The following is a 21,013-nucleotide window of genomic DNA, read 5'->3' as shown; positions in this document are numbered from 1 at the left end:
ATGAGTCATCACATCATTGTACTTCAGAGATGTGCCCAGCTAAGGCCACGAAGGTCTCAATTGTTTCCTTCCTTCCTCTTCTGGGAGAGCCAAAGAATAGCATCAGGAAACAGAAGAGGCACTCAAGGAATTCCTTTGTTAATGCTGCTAACTGAGCACCACTTCATGCACTCACTGCATCTGCGAAACTGTTATTTATCTTCTGACGCACTGCCACAAAACGGCTATAAAATATTCAAGAGTAAAGATATTCAGGCTTTCTTTTATTGAAAAATATAGGTTATTTTGGATAATACAGAAAAAGAAGCTGTAAATATACAGTAAAGAAGACAACAGTAAGGCATTATAAACAACAGTTTGCAGAAAACACAAATTCTCATTCACACAAAATTAACGTTTGAAATTACCTGAATGCATCGTGTAGTGTTTAAGGGATAAATATCCAGTTATGCAAATTCATTATTATTTTTTTTTAGAACAAGATTTTTTTTTTTTTTTACTCCTTAAACCTCCAAGCTGAAACTCCAATCTGAACTTGTACTCAGCAGTGATTACCTATAGAGAAAGAAGAAAGAAGACGTACTTGACAGGCTCTCCCAAAAGTGAGCTCCACATGCTGAACATTTTTTTTGGCTAGAAAATTATAATTTGGCACATCTGTCAGTTTCAGTTAAGGCAGTGAAATCAATCAGCGCAAGTAAGCCTTCAATACTTCTGGCCATGGCTTTTTAATGATGCAAGAGACATAGTCGAGCTGCAATGACTGTGCAACTTGCACTTTTCTTAATGCTCTTGCAGCTATTGCTGGCCATTTTTTCCTTTCTCATCCACTCTTCAAACAGATACAACAGAAACATGGCAGGGATTTTTTTTCTTCTTTTTTTGTAAAGATAAAGAAAAGACAACAACAGGTATTAAACACACATACGAGTAGTGTCTGGTTTAACTGGGCCTGCCGGTACATTTGATTTCCAATCATACACACTCTAAAGCTCTACACATACCGTATGTAGTGGTGAAACTGTTTAAGGCAGCCCCTTGACAAATGACTATCAACATCTTTTACACAGTTCAGTTGCACAACTGCAGTTGCTCGGATGTACAAAAAAGAAAACAAGGAAGGAAGTGGTTATCAAACTCTTCTCAGTTTCAACTTGAAATCACAGATAAGTAGAAGGAAGGTGGCCAGTTTGTGTAAGTTAATATAAATCTGATGGGGAAAAAAAACGGAATCTGTTCGTTGGAAAACACATAACACAATGTTTAGTGTGCCACACGCTACTCTTTACACCTCTGGTTTCCTGTAGTAACACCATGCTCTATGCTAATCCAGCCCAATGCATCTCCATTAGCTTTACAACCCTGCCTCTCTCTAATTTACTGAGTCTAAGCCTGTGTGGCGCTCAGTGAATTAAAAACAGAGGAGAATTTTTGGTTTGGGCTCTGTGGTCCAGATTTACAGCAGGAAATGGCAGCGTCACCAGGACCCTGAGTTACATAAGTGAGAATAAGGGAGAAAAAAAAAATCTGATAGATCTATGGCACTGCTAAAATATTTTCAGATGAAAGAGGCTTAATGCAGGGCCTCAGACTCCAATGACAAACACAGCTCCCTTTATTGTGACAAGATACCCACCACTGATCCTGTTGTGACAGAGGCCTTCTGTTCGGCTCAGGCCTCATGATGTCCCACAGCCAGAGACAGAAAGCACAGCGAGAATAGAGGCGAACCGAACGAAAAAAGCACATGTGACACGTCAAGTGAGAAGAGAGAGAGAGAGAGAGAAAGGGTGAACGGAGTTTTAGTTGTGGAAAGTGTTTTTCCTACAAAAGTTCCTTTCTAACCAGTACTCCCTGCTTACTTCTGGAATGTTCCATATTCAAAAAGTGTCTGCCCTTCCATGTCAGTTCCCTCAGTGTTCAAAAGGGAGAGCCAGATTGACAGACAAACAGAAAGTGGAGGGTAAGGCTCCCTGACAGATGGAGTTTGGGGTTGTCCTAAAGGAGTAGTCACACTTTCTTTGTAGCCCTATAAAGTGAGAGTCCTCTATCTTCTTCACAATCCCATCCCCACAGTACCCAGCCACTGCGTCTTCTTCCTGTTCAAGTTCAAATCCGCAGTGTCAAAGGATTTGCGAGTTTCACATAAACCACTTCCTCTGCTTTTTTTTTTTTTCCTCCCCCGTTTCATGCAACTTTGGACTCTCATACACGGATCTCATCGTCTTCATCCTCCAAGAAAGAGGAGAAGTTGCTCTCCTCTTCTGGCGGGGCACTGAACGTGGCGCTATCTGTATCTCCTGCATACATCTGGCTGTTGGGTTTCTCATCCAGAGCTGCAGAGCCAGAGCTGGACATGGAGCAGCTATCTAGATGCTGCAAGTGTTTGGGCCGTATCTCTGGAGTGTACTCTGGGGTGTACTCTGGGGTGTAAGGCCCTCCGTCCTCAGGCCTCAGATCAATGGAGCTGGCAGGGTGCACAGATGCCTCCAGATCTGCTGCTTCCTCGTCTGCCTCCATCTGCTCTTCTGCATCCTCATCTTTCCCCCTCTCTACGCTGTCCTCCTCTTCCTCACCGTGGGTGCTGAGGGTTGGCGAGGCACGGCCCTCGCTGCTTTTGCCCTCCTCGTAGCCAAGATCATCATCCTCCTTCTCCATCACACCCAGAATGTCGCCCAGCATGGAGGGTCCCAGGTCAACGTGGAAGGACATAACCGACTCGGCGTGCTTCATTCCTCCTCCGTAGTGATGGGAGCTCTCTGGCAGCTCCGTCAGCTCACCAAAGCTTCGTTCTTCCAGCTCTAGGAAGTGAGTGGCTGCAGCTGCGCCCCTCCCGTCCAAGTCCCCGTGCTGCTTTAATGGACTTGAAGACAAACTTTTTGCCACCATACCGTCCCCTCTGTCGTCATCATTAAGAAAAGGCAAAGACATGGCGTTTTTGACATAGCCGGGTGAGCCTCCAGAGAGCACCAGGGAGTTATCTCTCTGCTCATCCACTCTGGTCACTGACTGGGAGCGCTTGCTGCTCCTGAAGGTGCGCGACAACAGACCAGGTCGAGGAGAGCGCGGGAAGGACGTGTTGTCAGGCGGAGGCTCCCCTGAGCGTGTGCTGAGGAAGGAGGTGTCTCCAAAGGCATCGCCGCTGCGGCCGACATGCATGGTGTGGCGAAAGTCGCCCAGAGGAGCACTGATCATCTCCCTGGTCAGGTCCATGCGTGAGCGACGCTTGGTCTGGGAGGACGCCACTAGCTGTTTTAAGATTGGCATGGTGGCTGATTAGGCGTTTTGTTTTGTGCAAAGAGGTAGTCGGCTTACAAACAAGGCACCCAAATCTTCAAGGGAATCTTGCTAGAGACCTTGGAGTGAATCTTGATGCTCCTTACTTCCAGTCAGTCTGGAAACCTGAAAACATTGAAATAAAATACAATAAATTACACAGAACCCATTCAGGATTGTGCACGCTCACATACTTTCACTTTACTTAAAATGAAAGATTGAAACAAAAAAAAAAAAAAAGAAGACAGTCAACATTGTACACATCAACTCAAACTACTTCAAATCATACCCACTAAGACACATTTATTGGTGTCAAATGGCAGAATCAATGGCTGTCAGCTGTTATTAAGAAAATCTATAATCTATCTAACGCATAGCTTTCACATTATGTTGTAAATCATTTTCACATTTGGCTGTTCAAGCCCATAAAATAAATAAAAACATTTCTAGGAATGTCAAATGTTCCACTAATTGCAAGAGCTGAAACTATCAATTATGTAACTCTATAATGATAAGCAGCACTCTTCCAACATCTCTGCGAGATGACCTCTAAAATGCACTGGAAGAAAGAAAGGGATGGGGAACACCACAGGATTTTACATTTGAAACGGCATTATAACTCTAAGCAAAACACCAACCACAGACCAACATGAATCAGAAAGGGATAGTTGAGGGCTGCCAGGGATTTTCTGGTGAGAAACTGTGACTGCACAGCGTACACTATAGAACCAAAAGCTTATCTTCTAGTCACGGAAAGTCACTTATACAAGAACAAAAATACAAACACACATCACCTGACTATACGGGCGCGTTGTTTTGACAAATGTATGAGGATTTGTTACCAGAGGAATGAGAAATGACAGAAAATATTCCCTATCCGTCGTCTTCTTCGACAACGCTGTTTAAGCCCCTAGAGGTTTGTGAGTGACAGCTGATAGAAAATGTGTCTCTACATTATTGAAAGCTCAGACAGAGGAAACCTCACCGCAGGCTGCCAGCCAGACACTGCTGCTTCCTCAGGTGGTGCACCGGAGGACAGGAGCAGGGTGTCTCATTAACTATCCATCCCCACATATAAAAATACAACATGAAAAGAACGCTGCCACGGTGGTCTGCAAAATTAAACGCGAGCAGTTTCGGCTCACAGACATCAAAAACACATGCACGTCTGAGTAGTGGGTGGAAAATCTCTATGGCTACACGTAAGCAGGCCACAACGAAACTCTTACCTTGCCGTGCACCTCTCTGACTTGCACATATGGGCCTCTTTCTTTGTCTACTCATACAGGAAGATCACCAAACCGGTCAGAAACATAAACCTCAACTTTAGATTTCTTACAGGCAAGCTTTCAAAAGTCGTCTTTGGTAGAAGTGCCGTTGGGAGTTCTCAGTTGTTTAATGTGGCAGGCTTTTTAATGCATTGACCTCGTTCTTCTGTCTCCACCCCCCGTCTTTGCCAGCTGAGCCTCGACTCCTCTTCCTGTTAATGCCCTCACCTGCTTTGGTTTCCATAGAAACACCCTCCTACAAGCAAGCAACCGTGTTTCCTGTCAGAAGCTGCAGAAGGCTTCAGACTTCATAGATGCATTCAACACATGGGCCTCTGTGTCAGCCAGAGAATAGACCTCTTTAATCTGATGTCTGTGGTGTTTTCAATCATTCACGCCATCTGTGCTGTTATTTTCTATCTGTAAAATTGAAAATAATAATAAAAAAACACAGAAATGCACCAGTGTTGTAGACAAGAAGAAGGAGCCATCTAGATAAACAGAAATGTATGCGGACGTTTTTAGTCTTTTTGCCCGAGGCTGGGACAAGATATGAAAACTTTCCATGAACTCAAAATGGTTTCACTAAGACACACAAACAAGGTCACCCATTTTGCAGAAACATGTTTATTATTGAAGCTGCCTGTCCTGATTTGTTTTTGGGAAATAATGATGGGGAAATATTTCACACCCAGCCAAAAAAACAAAAGTTCTTTTCTCTTCTGACAAGTTGCTCCTGGGTGGCATAAACAAGGAAAAACAACTAGTGGAGCTGCTGAAAAAGCCCACCTCCCACTCCGCTATCTCACCCCTCAGGCCAGGATCAAGCTGAAAAGCTCAATGGTGCCGATTGCACGGACATGGATGTAGAAATTTGGTACAGACCACCAGAACGTTCTTCATCGGCTGAATCTAAACCAGATCCAAGGAGCTCAGCAGCAGCAGAGATCCACATTTACATCCAAACAGATTCACAGATCTGTACGGCTTTATTTATAGCTTTGTCATTCTGTGCGGAAGTGGACGTATGTATGAGTGGGTGCACATGTGAATGAAGAAAAAAAAGGAGAAAAAAAACAGAAAAGGGCCTGAGAAGACAGCAGTTTAGCGTGGGAACCAGTGGGTCACAGTAGGGAGGGGGATTGACTTTATAAACAGACATTCACAACGCTCATGGTCTGACTGAAACAGAGCCCACTGGAGACACAGAACATGGTGCAAGAACAGACAGGAAAAGCAAATGAAGCATGTCTGCATCATTTCATTTTGACAGTGATGCTTCTCAAAAGCTAACACGCACTGCACTGACCTGCAGACTTTGAGCCCTCTGAGCGATATGTAAAGATTATGAGGTTGACTGACCTGCCTTGATGTGGATGTGGTATTTTTCACTCGCCGAGTAAAAAGCAGCAGAGCATGCATGCATGCACACTGCGATAAACATAAGCACACTGGGAATGTTTCAAAACGGTCGCCAGTCCTCCAATCTTTTCACATCTGTTCGGGTAAATGATACCTCAGCCCATTTCCTTACATGTATTTTGCCACAAAAAAGTCATGTTAGCTTGGTTTACATATCACATATTGGATTTTTTAAAAATAAAAATACTTGAGTCTTCAAAGATTTAAATATCTGTCTAAATATGTCATGGTTCTGGCCACTACTTTGTGGGGGGAAAAAAACACGGTCAATTTCCTTAGACGCTCTGAGGCAACAGCATAGAAATAATCTAGGAAGTAAGTAGAAATTGGTTGTTTTACTTCTACTAAATGGGTGAAAAGGGGATCACTAAATTAAACAGTAACTTCAGCATCGCTGCAGTCATTACTTAACACTACAGACAGATGCTACACTGGAGGAAGTGTACAAACAGTGGCTGCAAGCTTAAGCTACGAGTCAAAAATCACTCGCATAATTAGCATGCATCCATTAAGTTTTTATAGCTCAGCAAACACACAAAAAGCATCACCAGAAGACTCACTGGGACTTAATATGCATGACAAAAACTCCAGATCAACAACAGAAAGAAATATTGACTTCCTGGATAATTTGTGTTTAAGACAGACATAACTTTTCACTTCTTGTTAATACTCTCACACGAGCCCACTCAATACTAATACACAAGAGATCACTCACAGACCCACACACACACACTCAAAAATGACTTATGGCCCATTTCCAGGATTGAGTATTGATGCACCTTCTTTGTGCCTGATTTGTCCTGTGTGTATTCTACTGTCTGGAAGGGTGGGGGGGTGGCTGCTGTGATGGTGCAGGCTCTCTGTCTGCATCACTTGAAGTCACTGACCTGGATGGACAACCAAATGACCTGAGGGTGAGATGACATTAGGGGGTGGGAGGTGGGAGGCCACATGCATCCAAAATCTAGGTGAAAAATGGGGAGAAAACGGCTGTGCCCCCATCATACCATTTGCAAGCATCCTATTTTTTGTTAGGAAATGTATTCCCACATGTTGATGTGCAACACCAGCAAGAGCTTGTTGAGTAAAGGCCGGACCAGCACAGACTCGGCCACACATGCTCCAGTAATTAAGAAGACAAATGGCCTCTAGTAGATAGGTATCTGCCATGCAACTCAGTTAGCGGGCCTGAATGTCTCATTTAGGAAGGAGCAGCCAAAGGACAAACAGTGGAAATCACATTATGTCTCAATCAGACAAAAAGGCAACAACAGACATCAAGCAGATGATGCCCTCTGAGATAAATAGAGCAATGCTGCTCTAATGAGAATTTACAAATGAAAGCCCTCCTACTTACAAGAAAGCCAAATTTAGCTGTTACTTAAATGGTCCATTTGGGACACTCTAAGAGACATGCCATTTGCTTGTGGTGCTCAGAGTACGCTGCTGACCTAGAGGGTATCTTGGATGCCTTTCTACACCACCACCCATTTCCTAGAGCAATTCTCCAGCATGCAGCTCTGATACAGCAAATCTGGTCTAAAGAGCAAAGCAAATCTAAAATCTGTTACTGTGGAATGCTGAATATGAGGAAACAGCAAGTACTGTAACAGACTTTGCACTTACTAACCAGCCACGCTCATAATGAACTTGGTCTGTACAACTATTCCCCCAGAAATGATGTTATCTCTCTTTCTAGAGCGAAAACGGTTTGTAAAAACAGAAATGCAACATTTTGTTTGAGTTTTTTAAAGGAAAAAACACATGTTCCTAATTACCTGTTTTGCGTTACTTTAAATGGGATTCTTTCGTGTTTGCGACTTAAGGACAAACAAAACTAGACAACACTCTGAGCTTTTAGGAAACTAGAGACACTTTATAGACAAAACAACCAATTGATTCATGGGGAAGATAGCAGACATAAATCAACTGTGAAAATAATTGTTAGTTACAGCCCTAGATGGACATCTAATCAAATCAGGAAAGATGCACACTGAGATAAGTAGTTCCCAGAAAAAAAGGCAAATTTATCTTTCTTGTTGTCAATAATCATAAACCAATAGCTAAAAGAGCTCAATACTTATACAAATCCTCCAAAAATCATTCCTCTGAGTATAGGAGGAGGCAAAAAAAGGTATTTTTGTGTGTATTTTTCAAATACAGACAGCAATAAAAACTCCCAAATCAGTGCTTTTTTTTTTTTCTTTTTTTCCTGTGTTCACTTACAGGTGACAAGTTGGTGTGAGGCAGTCTGTTATGCTAATGTCACACCTTACCCAGCAGGGCACTCTGCTCGGTAAGGATCAAAGAACAACAGCTTTTTGAGCTTCCCTGCTAATAAAAGTGCCTGTAGGTTTTCCAATTGGTATTCATGTTGGCGAGTGCTTAAATCTGCAGTCATCCTGAGATCAGTGAATGGAATATCTGAAGTAAGCAGCTCTGACTGGAAAAAACAAACTCACCAGAAGTCAGCAGTGTATAAAAATAGCGTTCAGCGTTGTGGTAAATGATCATTAAACTCAACAGACCCTTAATGCCAGATAATCAGTATGGAAGCCGCCGCGCTACATACTCAAAACTTTCAAGTGTGAAAGTGAAAGTTAGTATGAAAGTCCCTGCTGAGATCAGACCAGACAGCTAGGAGAAGGGAAATTGAAAGACAAAAGAAGAAGACCAGGAGAGAAGGCAACAAAACAGCTTTCAAAGAAGAGCCTCAACAGCCAATGAAAGGCTTCCTGGCAGAAAACAGCCCTGCAGCAAGTCAGCTCGACATACACCAGCTGACCTCTGATACCCGAGAGGAGATGACTTGTCTCTTTTACATTTACAGCCAACACAGCCTCCAGATATGACACTCCATCTCTTTCTGTCTGTGCTGCGCTGCGATGAAACTGACAGCTTTTATTACAAACACAAACAGCGGATGGCAGACAACGTGTTTTTTTCTGCTTCAACACACGCAAGATCGAAAAGCATTCTGCGGCTTAAACAAGATTGGTAAACATCATTTTCATGGATATTCGATGCCTTTGTAGACACTAACAATGTTATCCACCCCTGCTCTGCGATCATCTCTGATTGGAATAAAAGTTACAATCCCCGCTACTGAAATTGCAGCCAGCATGGCTCAGCATCAACGTCATCAGTGTACTGGGCAGGCCATTGAGATACAAAGGGAGGGTGGGAGGGGGCCAGAAATTGGCACCACTCTGGCATTCAGAGTGCCTGAACAGAATCAGAGTAAATGAACAGAAAGCAGGTTCACACAGGCGATATAAACAAGAGACCATGCCAGAAACCACCACTTAACATTAGTTAGAGTGTTTTGAGTGATGAGAAATGGCTAAAACGTTTCCAGGTTTTTCATTCTGATGCAGTTGAACCTGGAAGGTCAACAACCACCCTCAGACCATTCATAACTGTCTCTGTCTGCACAGAAACATCCACATGACAGGATTGCAAGAATATAACTAATTACCACTGAGATAAGTGACCAACAACCTCCAAATGAGATTCCCAAAAACTAATTAGCCACACATGAAATGTTTTGTGGAGGAACATGTTAGGAGAGACATCCACAGGAAGGGCAGGGAGAAAATGAAGCAGTAAACCCTCCCATCACTCCGGAAATCTCCTCAGCCTGCCCTTCCTGCCCACTCATAATGTAAACAAGGCTTTGCTCCATCATGCTGTATTACAGATGGGTTATCCAAACAAACACAGCCCATATCTCCATCAACGCTGGGTTTTAATAACCTACAGGGCTATGGGCCAGCGCTGACGCCGTGTGTTCAACAACAGCTCCAAATGCAATATGTATCAGCGCAGGAAGCCTCAGGTTCAGCGACTTTAATTATTTTAAAAGATGAGCACAAGCGGATTTTCTCTACAGCAGGTAGCTGAGTCACAACAGCTGATGACAGCTCTGGCCTCGGGCCCAGGTGTCTGTGTCGTGGGTGTCTCGAAGAGAGAGAGAGAGAGATTGCATTTTTAAAACACTCAAGAGGAAACCTGCGCTCCTTGATGGAAAGAATGCAGGGAAATTATGGGATTCAGAGACTCTTGCTTAAAACTGTGAGAGTGTCATAATTACAGGGTCAGATCAGCAGAAAAGAAAAATAAAAAGGCAAAGGCTGGTGGGAAGCCAGAGAAGCAGCTATCAAAGAGTAGGGGCTTCTTCTGCCCTTTTTTGTTTTTTTTTTTTCCCAGAAAATACAAGAAACTAACTTGTGTATAGCAAATTGTGCCGGAAGACGGGCAATCTGCAGTGCTGCTCTTAAGTAAATAGTACATGAACTTTGCATTTGTTCAGAGTTTATTATGCAAAAGTTGGATAAATGCAAATCCAACATGAGAAGTGAAAATGTTTTTGATGAAATAAAGTTACTTCTAAACTGAAAAAAAAAAGTTGGGGTTACAGATTATGAGCCCCTGTCATTGTCTGCTGCTGCGTTTCTATGAACTTCATTCAATATTTGCATCTAGTTACAAGGAAACAGGATAGCAGTGGAGAATAAACATATCCTCCAGCTTACCAACCCCAGAGCACAGGGTCACAAAGTGGCATGTTGGATAAGACCAGAAAACAATGCAGCCAAACAAAAGGCACAGGAACAAACACAGCATTCACACACGGACATACGAGACGCTCGAAGAATTTGACGTTGGGAAAACAAGGTTATAAAAAAAGGTAGGTGGCAGTGAGCTAATGAGCTGTCACAAGTACAGAGAGAGAGAAAGAACGTTTCAAGTGCACTGGGGTTTATGTGTATCATTTGCAGACTATTGGTAGAAACTAAAGCAATGACGAAAACCCTCAAACTACACATCTCTTTAACATACTTGCCATAGGCTATATCTGCTCTCTATAATAATAATCCAGAAATTCTCTATCGACGTCCTCAGAGGCATTCCAGAAAAAATAAATAACAGTTTACATTGGTATTTCCTGGAATGTGAAGGGGATGGACGGGACACACACATTGCCTCAAATGAGCACACAAACTGCAGACATGTTCAAACATAGGTGCAGGACTGTACACTCAGTGGCCACAAATAACACAGTTTCACTCCAGCGCCACCGCAGTAGCGTTTTGAAATGCTGATTATCTCCAAATTAAAAGTAAAGAGCACAAATTTGCTCACTTTTGTAAACAAAATTATGAGCAGGTTGTGTTTCCCGGGACACGAGCCAGCAAATTGCTTGTCCACGCTGTGCTGTGCCCAACAGCGGAGTGCGCTTGGCACGGTGTCCAACACCTCAAGGAGGAAGGATAACTTTCACCTTCAGGCACTAAACACGTCTCCTGCAGGCAAATTAGGTGCTTTGTAATTTGTGAAAGAGAAGACGGTGCAGAACCTGTGCGGGCTCGTTAAAAATGTGTCGCCGCTTGTGGAAGACATGTCAGAGGCACTTCTGGGAGGAGGGGGAGAGTAAACAAGCTAAGTCTATGACACATAAATCTCTTGCACTGTCATCAGGCTGAATCCATCATAGTGTCTGGGCGGGCAGCGCAGTCTGACATGTGACAAAAAGCCTGTTTTGGATAAGACAGGTCAAATGTCACATTGAAAAACCAGCAAGGCCACTCAGTTTGGCTCACACGGACACCTCTGATAACTTGAACTCCTCAAACAACTGCTGTGAGCTGTTATCAGTGTGGCGGTGACGGAGTGAAGGCCTGCAGACATGAGGCCCGTCATCTTGTAATGCCAGTCAATGAGCTCATCACACGCCGCCCCTGCCAAGCCAACCGGACAGGACTGCCAAGTCTACAGGCTCTGGGATGTGTGGGTGATGAACTGGACAAACAGAACACGTGTGTGCTGCATGCGTGGGTACAAAGGGTGTAATGTGGGATCTTTTTTTTTTTTTTTTAAACCCACCCCCAGCATCAGACAGATTTGTGCCATTTCAAGTCCTACTGATATCTAAAGATACATTTCACTCACTCTGGAATATTTATGCACAGATGATATCAGAAAATATGGATTTGTACACTGCACTCCATGCAAAAACATGAAGTCATCAAACACACCTTTGGCCTCATTGTGCCTATTCTGTAGTTTATCTGCCCTTAATTGAGGCCTGTGGAAGTTTTTTTTGAAGAAAAGTGATAAGGCAAGCATAAAAACCCCCCACTGTGCATCAGTTTTAGCTTCGGAACATCCCCAGAGGAGGTAATAATGGGAATTAATTCAGATTTCTTTCTGAAATGCTGAAGGCAGAATAGCTCGATTCTCGCGATAACAATTCTCACCACAAAAGATATTCTTCAAAGACTAAAAAATAATAAGTAATCCTCTCTATTTAACATCACTTGATTGACTTGTGCCTGCAGACGACTGCTGTTCGATCATGATAGAATGAAACGCTGATTCTGGGTGGGTCAATAGCAGGAGAACAATAATAGCTGACCAGAAGCGTCTGCAGCCTGGCGCACCGTGCGCTCAGCAGAACCGCTGGATGAAGCCAGAGAAAGAAAACAAAACGCACACATCTGAGCGGCACACACACACGTGAAAGAATACATTTTAGCCCGTGGAGTTTAAGTGCAAGCACAAACATAAAGCACACACGCTTACCGAGCATCCCATTCATAAAAGCCGGGTGCTGCTCCACTTTAAGGCCCCCAGCAGGTCGACAGTGGGGGTGCATTCATCAAACGAAAGGAGATGGAAGGACGCTCAAGATGAGCTCTCTGTTCCAAACAACGCGTTCACACCGACCTGTTTCTTTTTAGAAAAAAAAAAGAAGAAAAAAAAAGCAGAACAGCTACTTTCACTGCATCCTCACTAACGGTGCTTCTGCTCCGGAGCGCAATAACTCACCACAATACCTCCTGCCGTAGTGCGTTTGAACACGCCCTCTTCCATGGCTGCTTAAAGACACAGACTGCCAGCATGGGGCCACTCACACTGCTTCCATTTCATTTCTTTCACTATAAGAGGCGGAGTCTGCACAGTCATGTCCAACAATGACACAGAAAAAGACACCAGGAAAATATACCATTAGCCTTAGAGCCACTTCATGATGCTTCAAGGGCCACAGTCAATACACAACCAATAATCATTAACCCGTCTTTGCAAGTGTATATTCAGCACTGAAAGCAGTTTTTACATTACAAAAGGCAGAATTGTGCATTCCTCTTAACATAATATTCTTCAGCAGGTCTTCACCTTTTCTTTGTAATGTCTAAATGTTTCACTGTGATGTAAATTATCCATGTCCATCCTCCATCCAACATCATTTTGACAGAAACATGTAATAATATCTTTCTTGCAGTGTCCAACATTTTATTTTTGGAAGGTGCAGGCGCTCCACGTAGGGGTGACCTCATCAGTGCAGCAGCATGTCTTTTTGTACAGTCAGTAATAAAATAGTCAGAATTGCACAACTCCCACAATATGGCTGTCAATATCGATCATGGGGAGTGCTTTATTCTCTATGTGAGTTCAGGAAATGTATTTTTGTTTTAAAGTTGCTGTAAAATTAGCCGTCTCTTGGATTCTTTCCTTTAAAAGTCCCTACCTAGTGACTGTAGTCAGATTATTTGTACTTTGAGGAGAATGAGGGATGCAAAATGTGTATTTCTCACACCGTCTGACATCATCGAAGAGTTTACTGAGCAGAGGAACCATTTTTTTCGACTTGTGTATTCCATGTTAATGAGTTGGCCTCAGTCAGTGACCACTCATTAGTACCATTGCAATGGAAATGAGTAGGAAGCAGCTAAAGTTCTCCCCCTAAGGCTCTGCTCTGCTCTACTCTCGTCTCTCTGAGCTCAAGAGAAAGGAATGTGTGAATGGTTGATAATTATCAAAGGGCAAAAGCCAGTCTACCTGGTCAGAATGACTATTCACTTTTGTCTTTCACTGCATTTAGCTTTGAAGTCGATCTATCTGTCATCCGTCCACGCTGTTCTTCAAAACCCCTGTTCTCTCCATAACGCATGGACAGCATCCATCACACACATTCAAAAGTTATTTCCTGCCTCTGGCTTTGTTCCCAGAATGCTGTGTCCCACCAGCTGATGGGAGAACATGGCTCTTTATGATGAGAATTTGACTGCAGTGGCCTTTTGTTCAGACTCAAACTGCAGTCAAATTTTATATTACTTTTTTTGACATACCCGTGGCCCAAAAGCATCAGTTTAACTGCTCTCTTCTTAAATGGCAGACATGCACTTAAAATGAATATGAAATATGTATGTTTTATGGATGGTTCATAACCATAAGACGTTCTCTTTGTCCCTCAACATGCTGATTAACATCTGGTTTATGCAGGAAATTGGAGAATGCATTTGCAAAAACTGCAATAACATGATGACTGTGGACCTTGTCTTTGTGCCGGTCAGTAGCCTGATTTTTCCACCTGGCCTTCATCCTAGTATGATTAAACAGTGACCGCCAGGACTCAAAAATGGAGGCAACACTGAAGAGCCAAAAGCTACAGTTCCTCAAATGGCCACATGAGGCTGACTCCAAAAGCGACCCCTATGTTAAAATGTCTAGCTTTACAGCAGAAACAAACACGTTTACAGCCTGGAACAAGAAACAGTTTTGGACTGTATAGCTAATTTTCTCATTCATGACCACTAAAAGGAGGGTAACTTTTTACATAACTCATCTATTGAAATTTTATTAAGGCTTAAGATTTAGAAATTTTGTCTAATCTCCAATTCTGTTTCACCTCTGCATTCATTTTTGGAATGGCTAGGATTGAGGAGGAGTCAGGCACTAGCAAGACAGTGATGACTCCAAAACTGCTGAAATCTTTAATGCAAAAATAGATAAATAAATAGTTGAAATACATGCACAGTTTTGTAGGAGCAGGGTTCTAAACAACCTACACTACAGAGATGAAACATTAGCAGGTGGATGTAAAGTAAGAAAAACAAGCAACTCCCCTCAACAGTGAGTGGAACATTTCCATTAAAGTCATGTAAATAGTCAGAACATTTTCTTTACAGCAGCAATAATACATCGCTATTATCCAGGCATATAGCATTGACAGCTCTGACAGCGCTGTTAAGTAGAACATCAGACGGATATGTTTTATGCAATGTTATCTCAGCCTGTGCCTTACCCCGTGCTTCATCTTTTGCTGTTTGATATTTGCAAATCGTTCTCAGTGGTGGCATTTGACATTCAGGATAAATTGTAAGATGTCTGGCTTTTTTTTTTTTTCTTCTTGTTTCACTATCTCCTTAATGCTCACAGGGAGATATGTAGAGGGTTTTCTCCAGACTAGCCATGGGACCCTTTTAACCTTCCAAAACTTTCATTTTCAGGTTTACAGTGTTAGCAGTCTGGTGCAGCATATGAGGGGACTATGCACAATTTTTTTTTGGAACTTTGTAGATGACAGTCTTAAGTGGCAGTAGCCATTCACTATGCATAAGGACAGAAAGCCCTTTTAGACTGAACTGATGCATAAAAATTTCAGTACACTGCCTTCCGGAGGAACGTGGTCAAACCTGCTGTAACGCATTTGGCAACGTTCACAAAATTACTTTTATCAGCTGCTCTGACTAAAGAGGCCTGAACTGACTGCACATAGTGATGAATATGTGATGCTACTGGGAAAATATAAAACCCTAAACCAGACATCTTCTTCATTTTGACAAAAAATCCTTTGGTCATCCAAACTTTTCAAAAAGCTGTAACTTCCAATTGACATCTGTATCACACATCATGATTTTTGTCCTAATTTTAGAGGCACCAGTCAAGATGAGTTAGCTGTGCTGCAGATGTACTCTAATACACGCTACAAACACAGTCGGAATTAGGACACATTTTGTATAAGTTGATCCCATGGGGAGATGCTGAACTGAAAAGAAAAAAATGTGACAGATTTGTTGATGTGAGGCAGCGCCTGTCTCTCTCTTTCTCTCTGTCTTTGTGGGTGAATGTGTGCGAGCAGAACATTTCTCTGTGTCTCCCTGCAGTGAAGTGGAACAAGGTGAGCAGCAGTTATGGAAGAGTTGAGTTTGTAGAATTGCCATCATTTTTGAGTCAGAAAATAGAATTTTGGGGCTTTAGTATTTGTAGGAAAAAACATAATGTAGCTAGACATAAAATACAGATGTGATGTGACTATATATCCGACTAAAGAAAAGCTTTAAACCAGACTTTTTGTCCGTATACGATGATCCACTCGCTGCTGTGAATAAAAAAATTATCACGAGCTAAGTACTGCTGTTTTTCTTTCTTTTACAGCTATCTACCCTTGATTAGACTTTCACCTTCTCCCTAAACCTTTCAACCTGATCCCTTTGTTCCGCTCTTCTTTTGCCTTGCTTAAAGATCAGTGTTTTCTGGCCTGAAATAAGGAGATTACCCGGACACCTGTCATACCCTCCTCCAGATTTTCAGCATGCTTGCACCGGATCATGTTCTTCTTCAAATTCTTCCCTGTAACTCATGCTCTTATGCATCCCAATTATGTCTCTTTTGTGCCTGAGAGGATCAGGTCATTTCTGCTTTGTAGGATCAAGTGTCACTTACACATCACTTTGTATTCTAGACCATGGAGCTACTTAGAGCTGCCTGTGTAAAATAGTTGCATGATATGTTTTCTATTTTCTTTAAAACAACTTGTTTATACAGCTAATTCTCTCATATGTTAGAACTATAAATCTCTTCATTGTTTTTCTGTAATATTTCATCATATTCTAAAATATTCTGTGGATTCATGAAGCAAAAGCCATTACAAAATAGAATAATTTATTTTAGAGAGCTACCATGAATAGGTCCACACTGTTTCCTTCATGATGTATACAGCGATTTTTCACATTGGGAATTGACCTTGAAGACTGACTGTTTTAGTTTATACACTATGGGTCCAACTCCAGCACAGCAAAGTCCCATTCAGCTTTTGCAAAGAAGCAGCATATTCGAAAGTGTTGTAAAAACATCTCGTCATAACATACTGTCCTGTCGTAGCATAAAACATGTTTTCAGAAATCATATCAGCGCCATGTTACACTGTAACACGCTCAACACACATGTCCCCACCGAGCAATCCTTGGTGATGCAATTCACACATAACACCTGTGTTCTATTGTTGTCCACTCATGAATGAATCTTTTAAATAACCATCATCTTAGCAGATCTTTTCTTTAACCTAATGAGAAAACTGAATTTGTAACATACATGATACAAGCTTTCTTCTTTTTAGCTTTTGTTGGGAGTAAGTGACCAATTTATGTAATTCTGTCCAGAAACACACTGTAAAAAGTACAGAACTCTTGAAAAGTAGAGTTTTCAGTTCTTCTATGCTGTAAAAATACATTTGTACTGTTTTTTTTTGCCATTATTCTTTGTGTCTTAGTAACCTTATCAAAGTGAGTCATTGTTGTATTTTGTTGACAGCTATCGATGGCATAATGTTTCATGTGGCTGTGATGGGACTTACAGCAATAGAACCGAGATGATTTGTGCTTGTGGTCCTCAGTCATTTTCTGTGAAAAACATTAAAGCAAACATATGCACATTATGAAAGCTGACTGAGCTAGTGTAGCTACTGACATGAGAACCAGCACACAATCAACATCCTCAGACTACTATAAAGGTGCCACAATGCTTTAATGTGATTCATAACATTGTCACTAGTGATGTTCTGAAAATGTTGAGCTTGAAGCTGATTGATATAAATATCTGGTAAACAATATGAGACAAGTACATATAGTAAACACATAATGCAGTTCCAACAAAGATTAGGCAGAGTGAGAAACTCAAAGGCAGCTGAGGGCCTGGGGCCCGAGAGTGCCTCTTTCCAAGTCAGAGTCCATTTCTCACTATCAGTTTGTCCTTTGTCAAATATCGCTTATTCCATCAGAGTTGGTTTTTCAATTGTCCAGTCTCAGCAAGTCAAGTGGTCCATACTCTAAATGGTTCTAAAGTGTTGTTTTTTTTCCCCATAAAGCTCTCATATTAAACAATAATACAGTGTTTTTTTTAAAACAAGGATTTCTTTTTTAGAACTTCAGGTTCTTCTCCCTTGTTTACAGGTTGATTCTTCAAAATAAAAGTACGGAAGCAACGCATAAAAACCTTCAAATGATTGTCTTTTCATAAAATACATATTACATAGATTAACCAACCATACGCGCTAAACACAATCATACGCACACACTCTTCACAGAGGAGAAAGCACTATTTAAGATGCCTGCAATGCTTAATATTGAGCAACAACTCTGTCAGTAAGACAGAACAAAAGATCCAAAAAGAAAAAAAAAAAAAAGGAGAGCAAATTACAAATAAACCAACAACAACAAAATCAAAGACTCGTCCTCAGGGTCCTGTTGTTATTGGAAGGAGAGCTGTGTGTCAAACAAAAGAGGAGAAGCCTGCGGTCGGTGCCTGAGCGGCACAGCCCAGGCTGCTGGGGGGCCGGTACAGGGTGCTGTGCTGGCTGGGGGGTTCGGATGACAGCAGGGAGGGGGTGGGAGTCCGGCTTCCCTTGGGCCTGAACAGAGTGGCTTGGCCCTGGCACTGGGGCTGTGGGGATGGGGCGCTCTGGGGTAGGAGAGGGGGCAGAGGGGGCACAGGAGGCGGGTGCTGCCGCGACTCTTGCTCCACCAGGGGCTCAGGCTGCGAGTAGCCGTACGCCGGCGGGCGAGAGACGCCCTTCTGCTGCCGCCGCCAGGAATTGTAGTAGGTAGGGTCGCTAATGTAGTGGTTGACAAAGGAGTGGGTCTTCTGTCGGCTCTGATCCATCTCATATTCGCTGTCGCTGCCCTGTGAGTCAATCAGGAAAAACAGTTAGATGCCACCTTAACAGCAAAGAAAGAAGATTGCTTAACAGACATATGTTTAGGATGTCTACTACAGAGAACACTGGCAGCTACATTTCCTACAAGACTAATTCTAATATCCAGTATTGTGCGGTTTATTGACAAACTGCACAGGACTGAGTCATAGCACAGCAGGGAACATCTACTGACAAGTGGAAGTCTATTAATCCATGTGAGATTCTATGGGGCAAATAATCACTTCTATTGAGAATCTTTCAGGCATAGGAGCTCACCCATAGCTCTGTGGAGCACAAATATGATAAGTGTACACAAGAGTGTCCTAGAATTAAACAGAGGTAATGTTGACAGGATTAGTTTGCTTTTCTTGCAATATTAAGCGATCCGTCGTTCAAGTTATAAATGCTTGTGTGGGTGAATCATGTTGCTGTTTCACTACATTGCCAAGAAACACAGTTTTTTTTTTTTTTTTTTAAGGCTGCAATTCACTAGAAAACACTACACATCTGGCACATTTGTGTGCCTGACAAATGCTTGCCCATCTACTGCTCTACAGAGACACTATGGCTTAACAGATGTTGAAGCATCATTTATTTGCACAAGTGGCAGGTAAACAGTGGGAGGCTATGCGGAGGGAAAGAATAACACCAGTTTGCATCTCCTGGGAGAGCAGAGTTTGTTCAAACTGGGTTGAACAATGTTTTGACTGTGCAGGTACCAGACAAATTGGCCAGGGAGTGTGGGTAGGACAGATGTTCAGAATCTGCTACAACTGGCTTCTCTGCCTTTTGTAGGTATCATTCCTCATCGCGTCTCGCCCCCCGTATGCCTCCTTATTCCACACACATGCACTGAGCTGTTCAGATCACCATGTGATTAGTCGAGAACCCGGCAGCCCAGATTAACAAATCATTTCCTGTTTGAGGAAAATTAATTAGTTGTGAAGATATTTCGACACACATGAGACATGAGAATCGGTGGTGTACTTCCTTCCCATGGGAGAAATCAGTATTAAAAGATCCAGAGATGTCAGCCGTGACTGGGCTATGCTAACAGAGGATATTTAATTTTGAGTTGATCCACTTGAGGCAGATTGTCTTGCAGAATGTCATTAATTTATCTTCGGTAATGCTGCTTCATAATTAAACAGCTGTCTAGTTTCTGTATTGAGCAAAGCAAGGGTTATGAGAATAAAGAATTGAGATTATCAGGAGGATAGATGATGAATGTGACAAAAGTAAAAGAAAGTAGAATGAGAAAAGTACTTTTTAGTTTGAAAAGGTTAAAAGTTTGGTTTGGAGGACTTTGTCACTTTGCGAAATTCAAGCAGTTGAATTTTACTTTTTAATACAACTTCATTGCCTATTCCAGACAGGCGTTTGGGCATATGCTGTAAGTCAGGGTCACTGCTTACCTGTGAGTCTGATATCTCAGAGGGTTTTTCGGTCAGACTGCTGCTCTCTGCTGGGATCAGGTCATTATACTTAGTGCTGACATCTTCATCTGAGTAGTGCAGACTTCCAGGACTGGGTCTTGGTGGAGACCTGAACAGATGGATAAAAGCAGAAAGTGAAGAGTGTGCTTGAGTTATAAGAACGATTGGGAGCTCATGGTTATATAAGGAAAAAAAAAGCTAACCTTGATCATGACTGCATTTCCAATGAGAAAATTAGACTTTTTTTCTTTTAAACACATGTGAGTAAACACAATAAGCTTTGCTAATCCTGTGATTGACATCACACACACAACCAGTGAAAGTCGGCAACATAGTTTCGAAAAATGAATCTTCACAATTCACTGGGTGCTCAATGGAAAAAAAAAAAAAACATGAACAAATTCAGTGCACACTCAGTGATTATGAAAATTAAAACAACACCTTGGTTCAGAGAAGCACAGAACGGTTTACTTGTGTATTTCTGGAAGCCACTAATACATAATGAAGGAAGGATATTATAATCAGTCTTCTTCTTTGGCTATTTCCTTCTAATCTTTGCACAGCGTCAGTTGGGAGCTTGGCAGGGGGTGAGTTCAGCTCACCCCAATCTTTATGAGACATACAAACAGGATAGCGCAGGCAAAGATAAATATATACCAGCATTTTCACAAAAGGATTCTGTTGCTATTACATCTGAATGATTGTACAGTCAGTCAGAGATTTAGAATTCCTGCAGAAAACTTGGGTAACTAAGCATGGACTTGAGCTGCATGAGTATCATGAAGCTCTTATATGAGCTCGAGTCAAGTAAAAAGACCCCCTAACTTCTTTTTGGCTCCAGTCATTAATTCCAT

At 42.2% G+C, this 21,013-nt stretch overlaps 2 protein-coding genes across 4 annotated transcripts in view; both read right to left on the bottom strand.

Moving 5' to 3' along the window:
• Window positions 1-242: 242 nt before the first annotated feature.
• On the bottom strand, window positions 243-12,817 carry cdc42ep4a (CDC42 effector protein (Rho GTPase binding) 4a). 3 transcript variants are annotated; one of them, XM_008287268.1, is made up of 2 exons: window positions 12,552-12,817; window positions 243-3,402 (listed from the first exon to the last, which is right to left on the bottom strand). In XM_008287268.1, exon 2 carries the CDS (start codon window positions 3,265-3,267, stop codon window positions 2,206-2,208), a length of 1,062 nt encoding a protein of 353 aa, XP_008285490.1. In that variant the 5' UTR covers window positions 3,268-3,402; window positions 12,552-12,817; the 3' UTR covers window positions 243-2,205. The 3 variants fall into 3 exon arrangements, with proteins under 3 accessions (XP_008285490.1, XP_008285492.1, XP_008285491.1); XM_008287270.1 differs by lacking the exon at window positions 12,552-12,817 and adding an exon at window positions 4,616-4,674; XM_008287269.1 differs by lacking the exon at window positions 12,552-12,817 and adding an exon at window positions 4,506-4,602.
• Window positions 12,818-18,299: 5,482 nt separating this feature from the next.
• The window catches only part of LOC103361238 (protein sidekick-2-like), a 79,947-nt gene continuing 77,233 nt past the window's right edge, over window positions 18,300-21,013 (bottom strand). The window contains exons 44-45 of the mRNA XM_008287266.1: window positions 20,139-20,268; window positions 18,300-18,710 (exon numbers count right to left, since the gene is read on the bottom strand). Coding sequence (XP_008285488.1) covers window positions 18,300-18,710; window positions 20,139-20,268 — 541 coding nt within the window. The remainder of the gene's footprint in view (window positions 18,711-20,138; window positions 20,269-21,013) is intronic.

The sequence above is a fragment of the Stegastes partitus genome, unplaced genomic scaffold (assembly GCF_000690725.1).
Source record: "Stegastes partitus isolate 25-593 unplaced genomic scaffold, Stegastes_partitus-1.0.2 Scaffold493, whole genome shotgun sequence".
NCBI classification, from domain to species: Eukaryota; Metazoa; Chordata; class Actinopteri; family Pomacentridae; genus Stegastes; species Stegastes partitus.
Note: the sequence above shows the minus strand (reverse complement) of the source record. Positions and strands in the feature narration are given on the sequence as shown.

Coding starts and splice junctions, on each gene's coding strand:
- cdc42ep4a (XM_008287268.1), bottom strand. CDS start 3,267: ATGCCAATCTTAAAACAGCTAGTGGCGTCCTCCCAGACCAAGCGTCGC.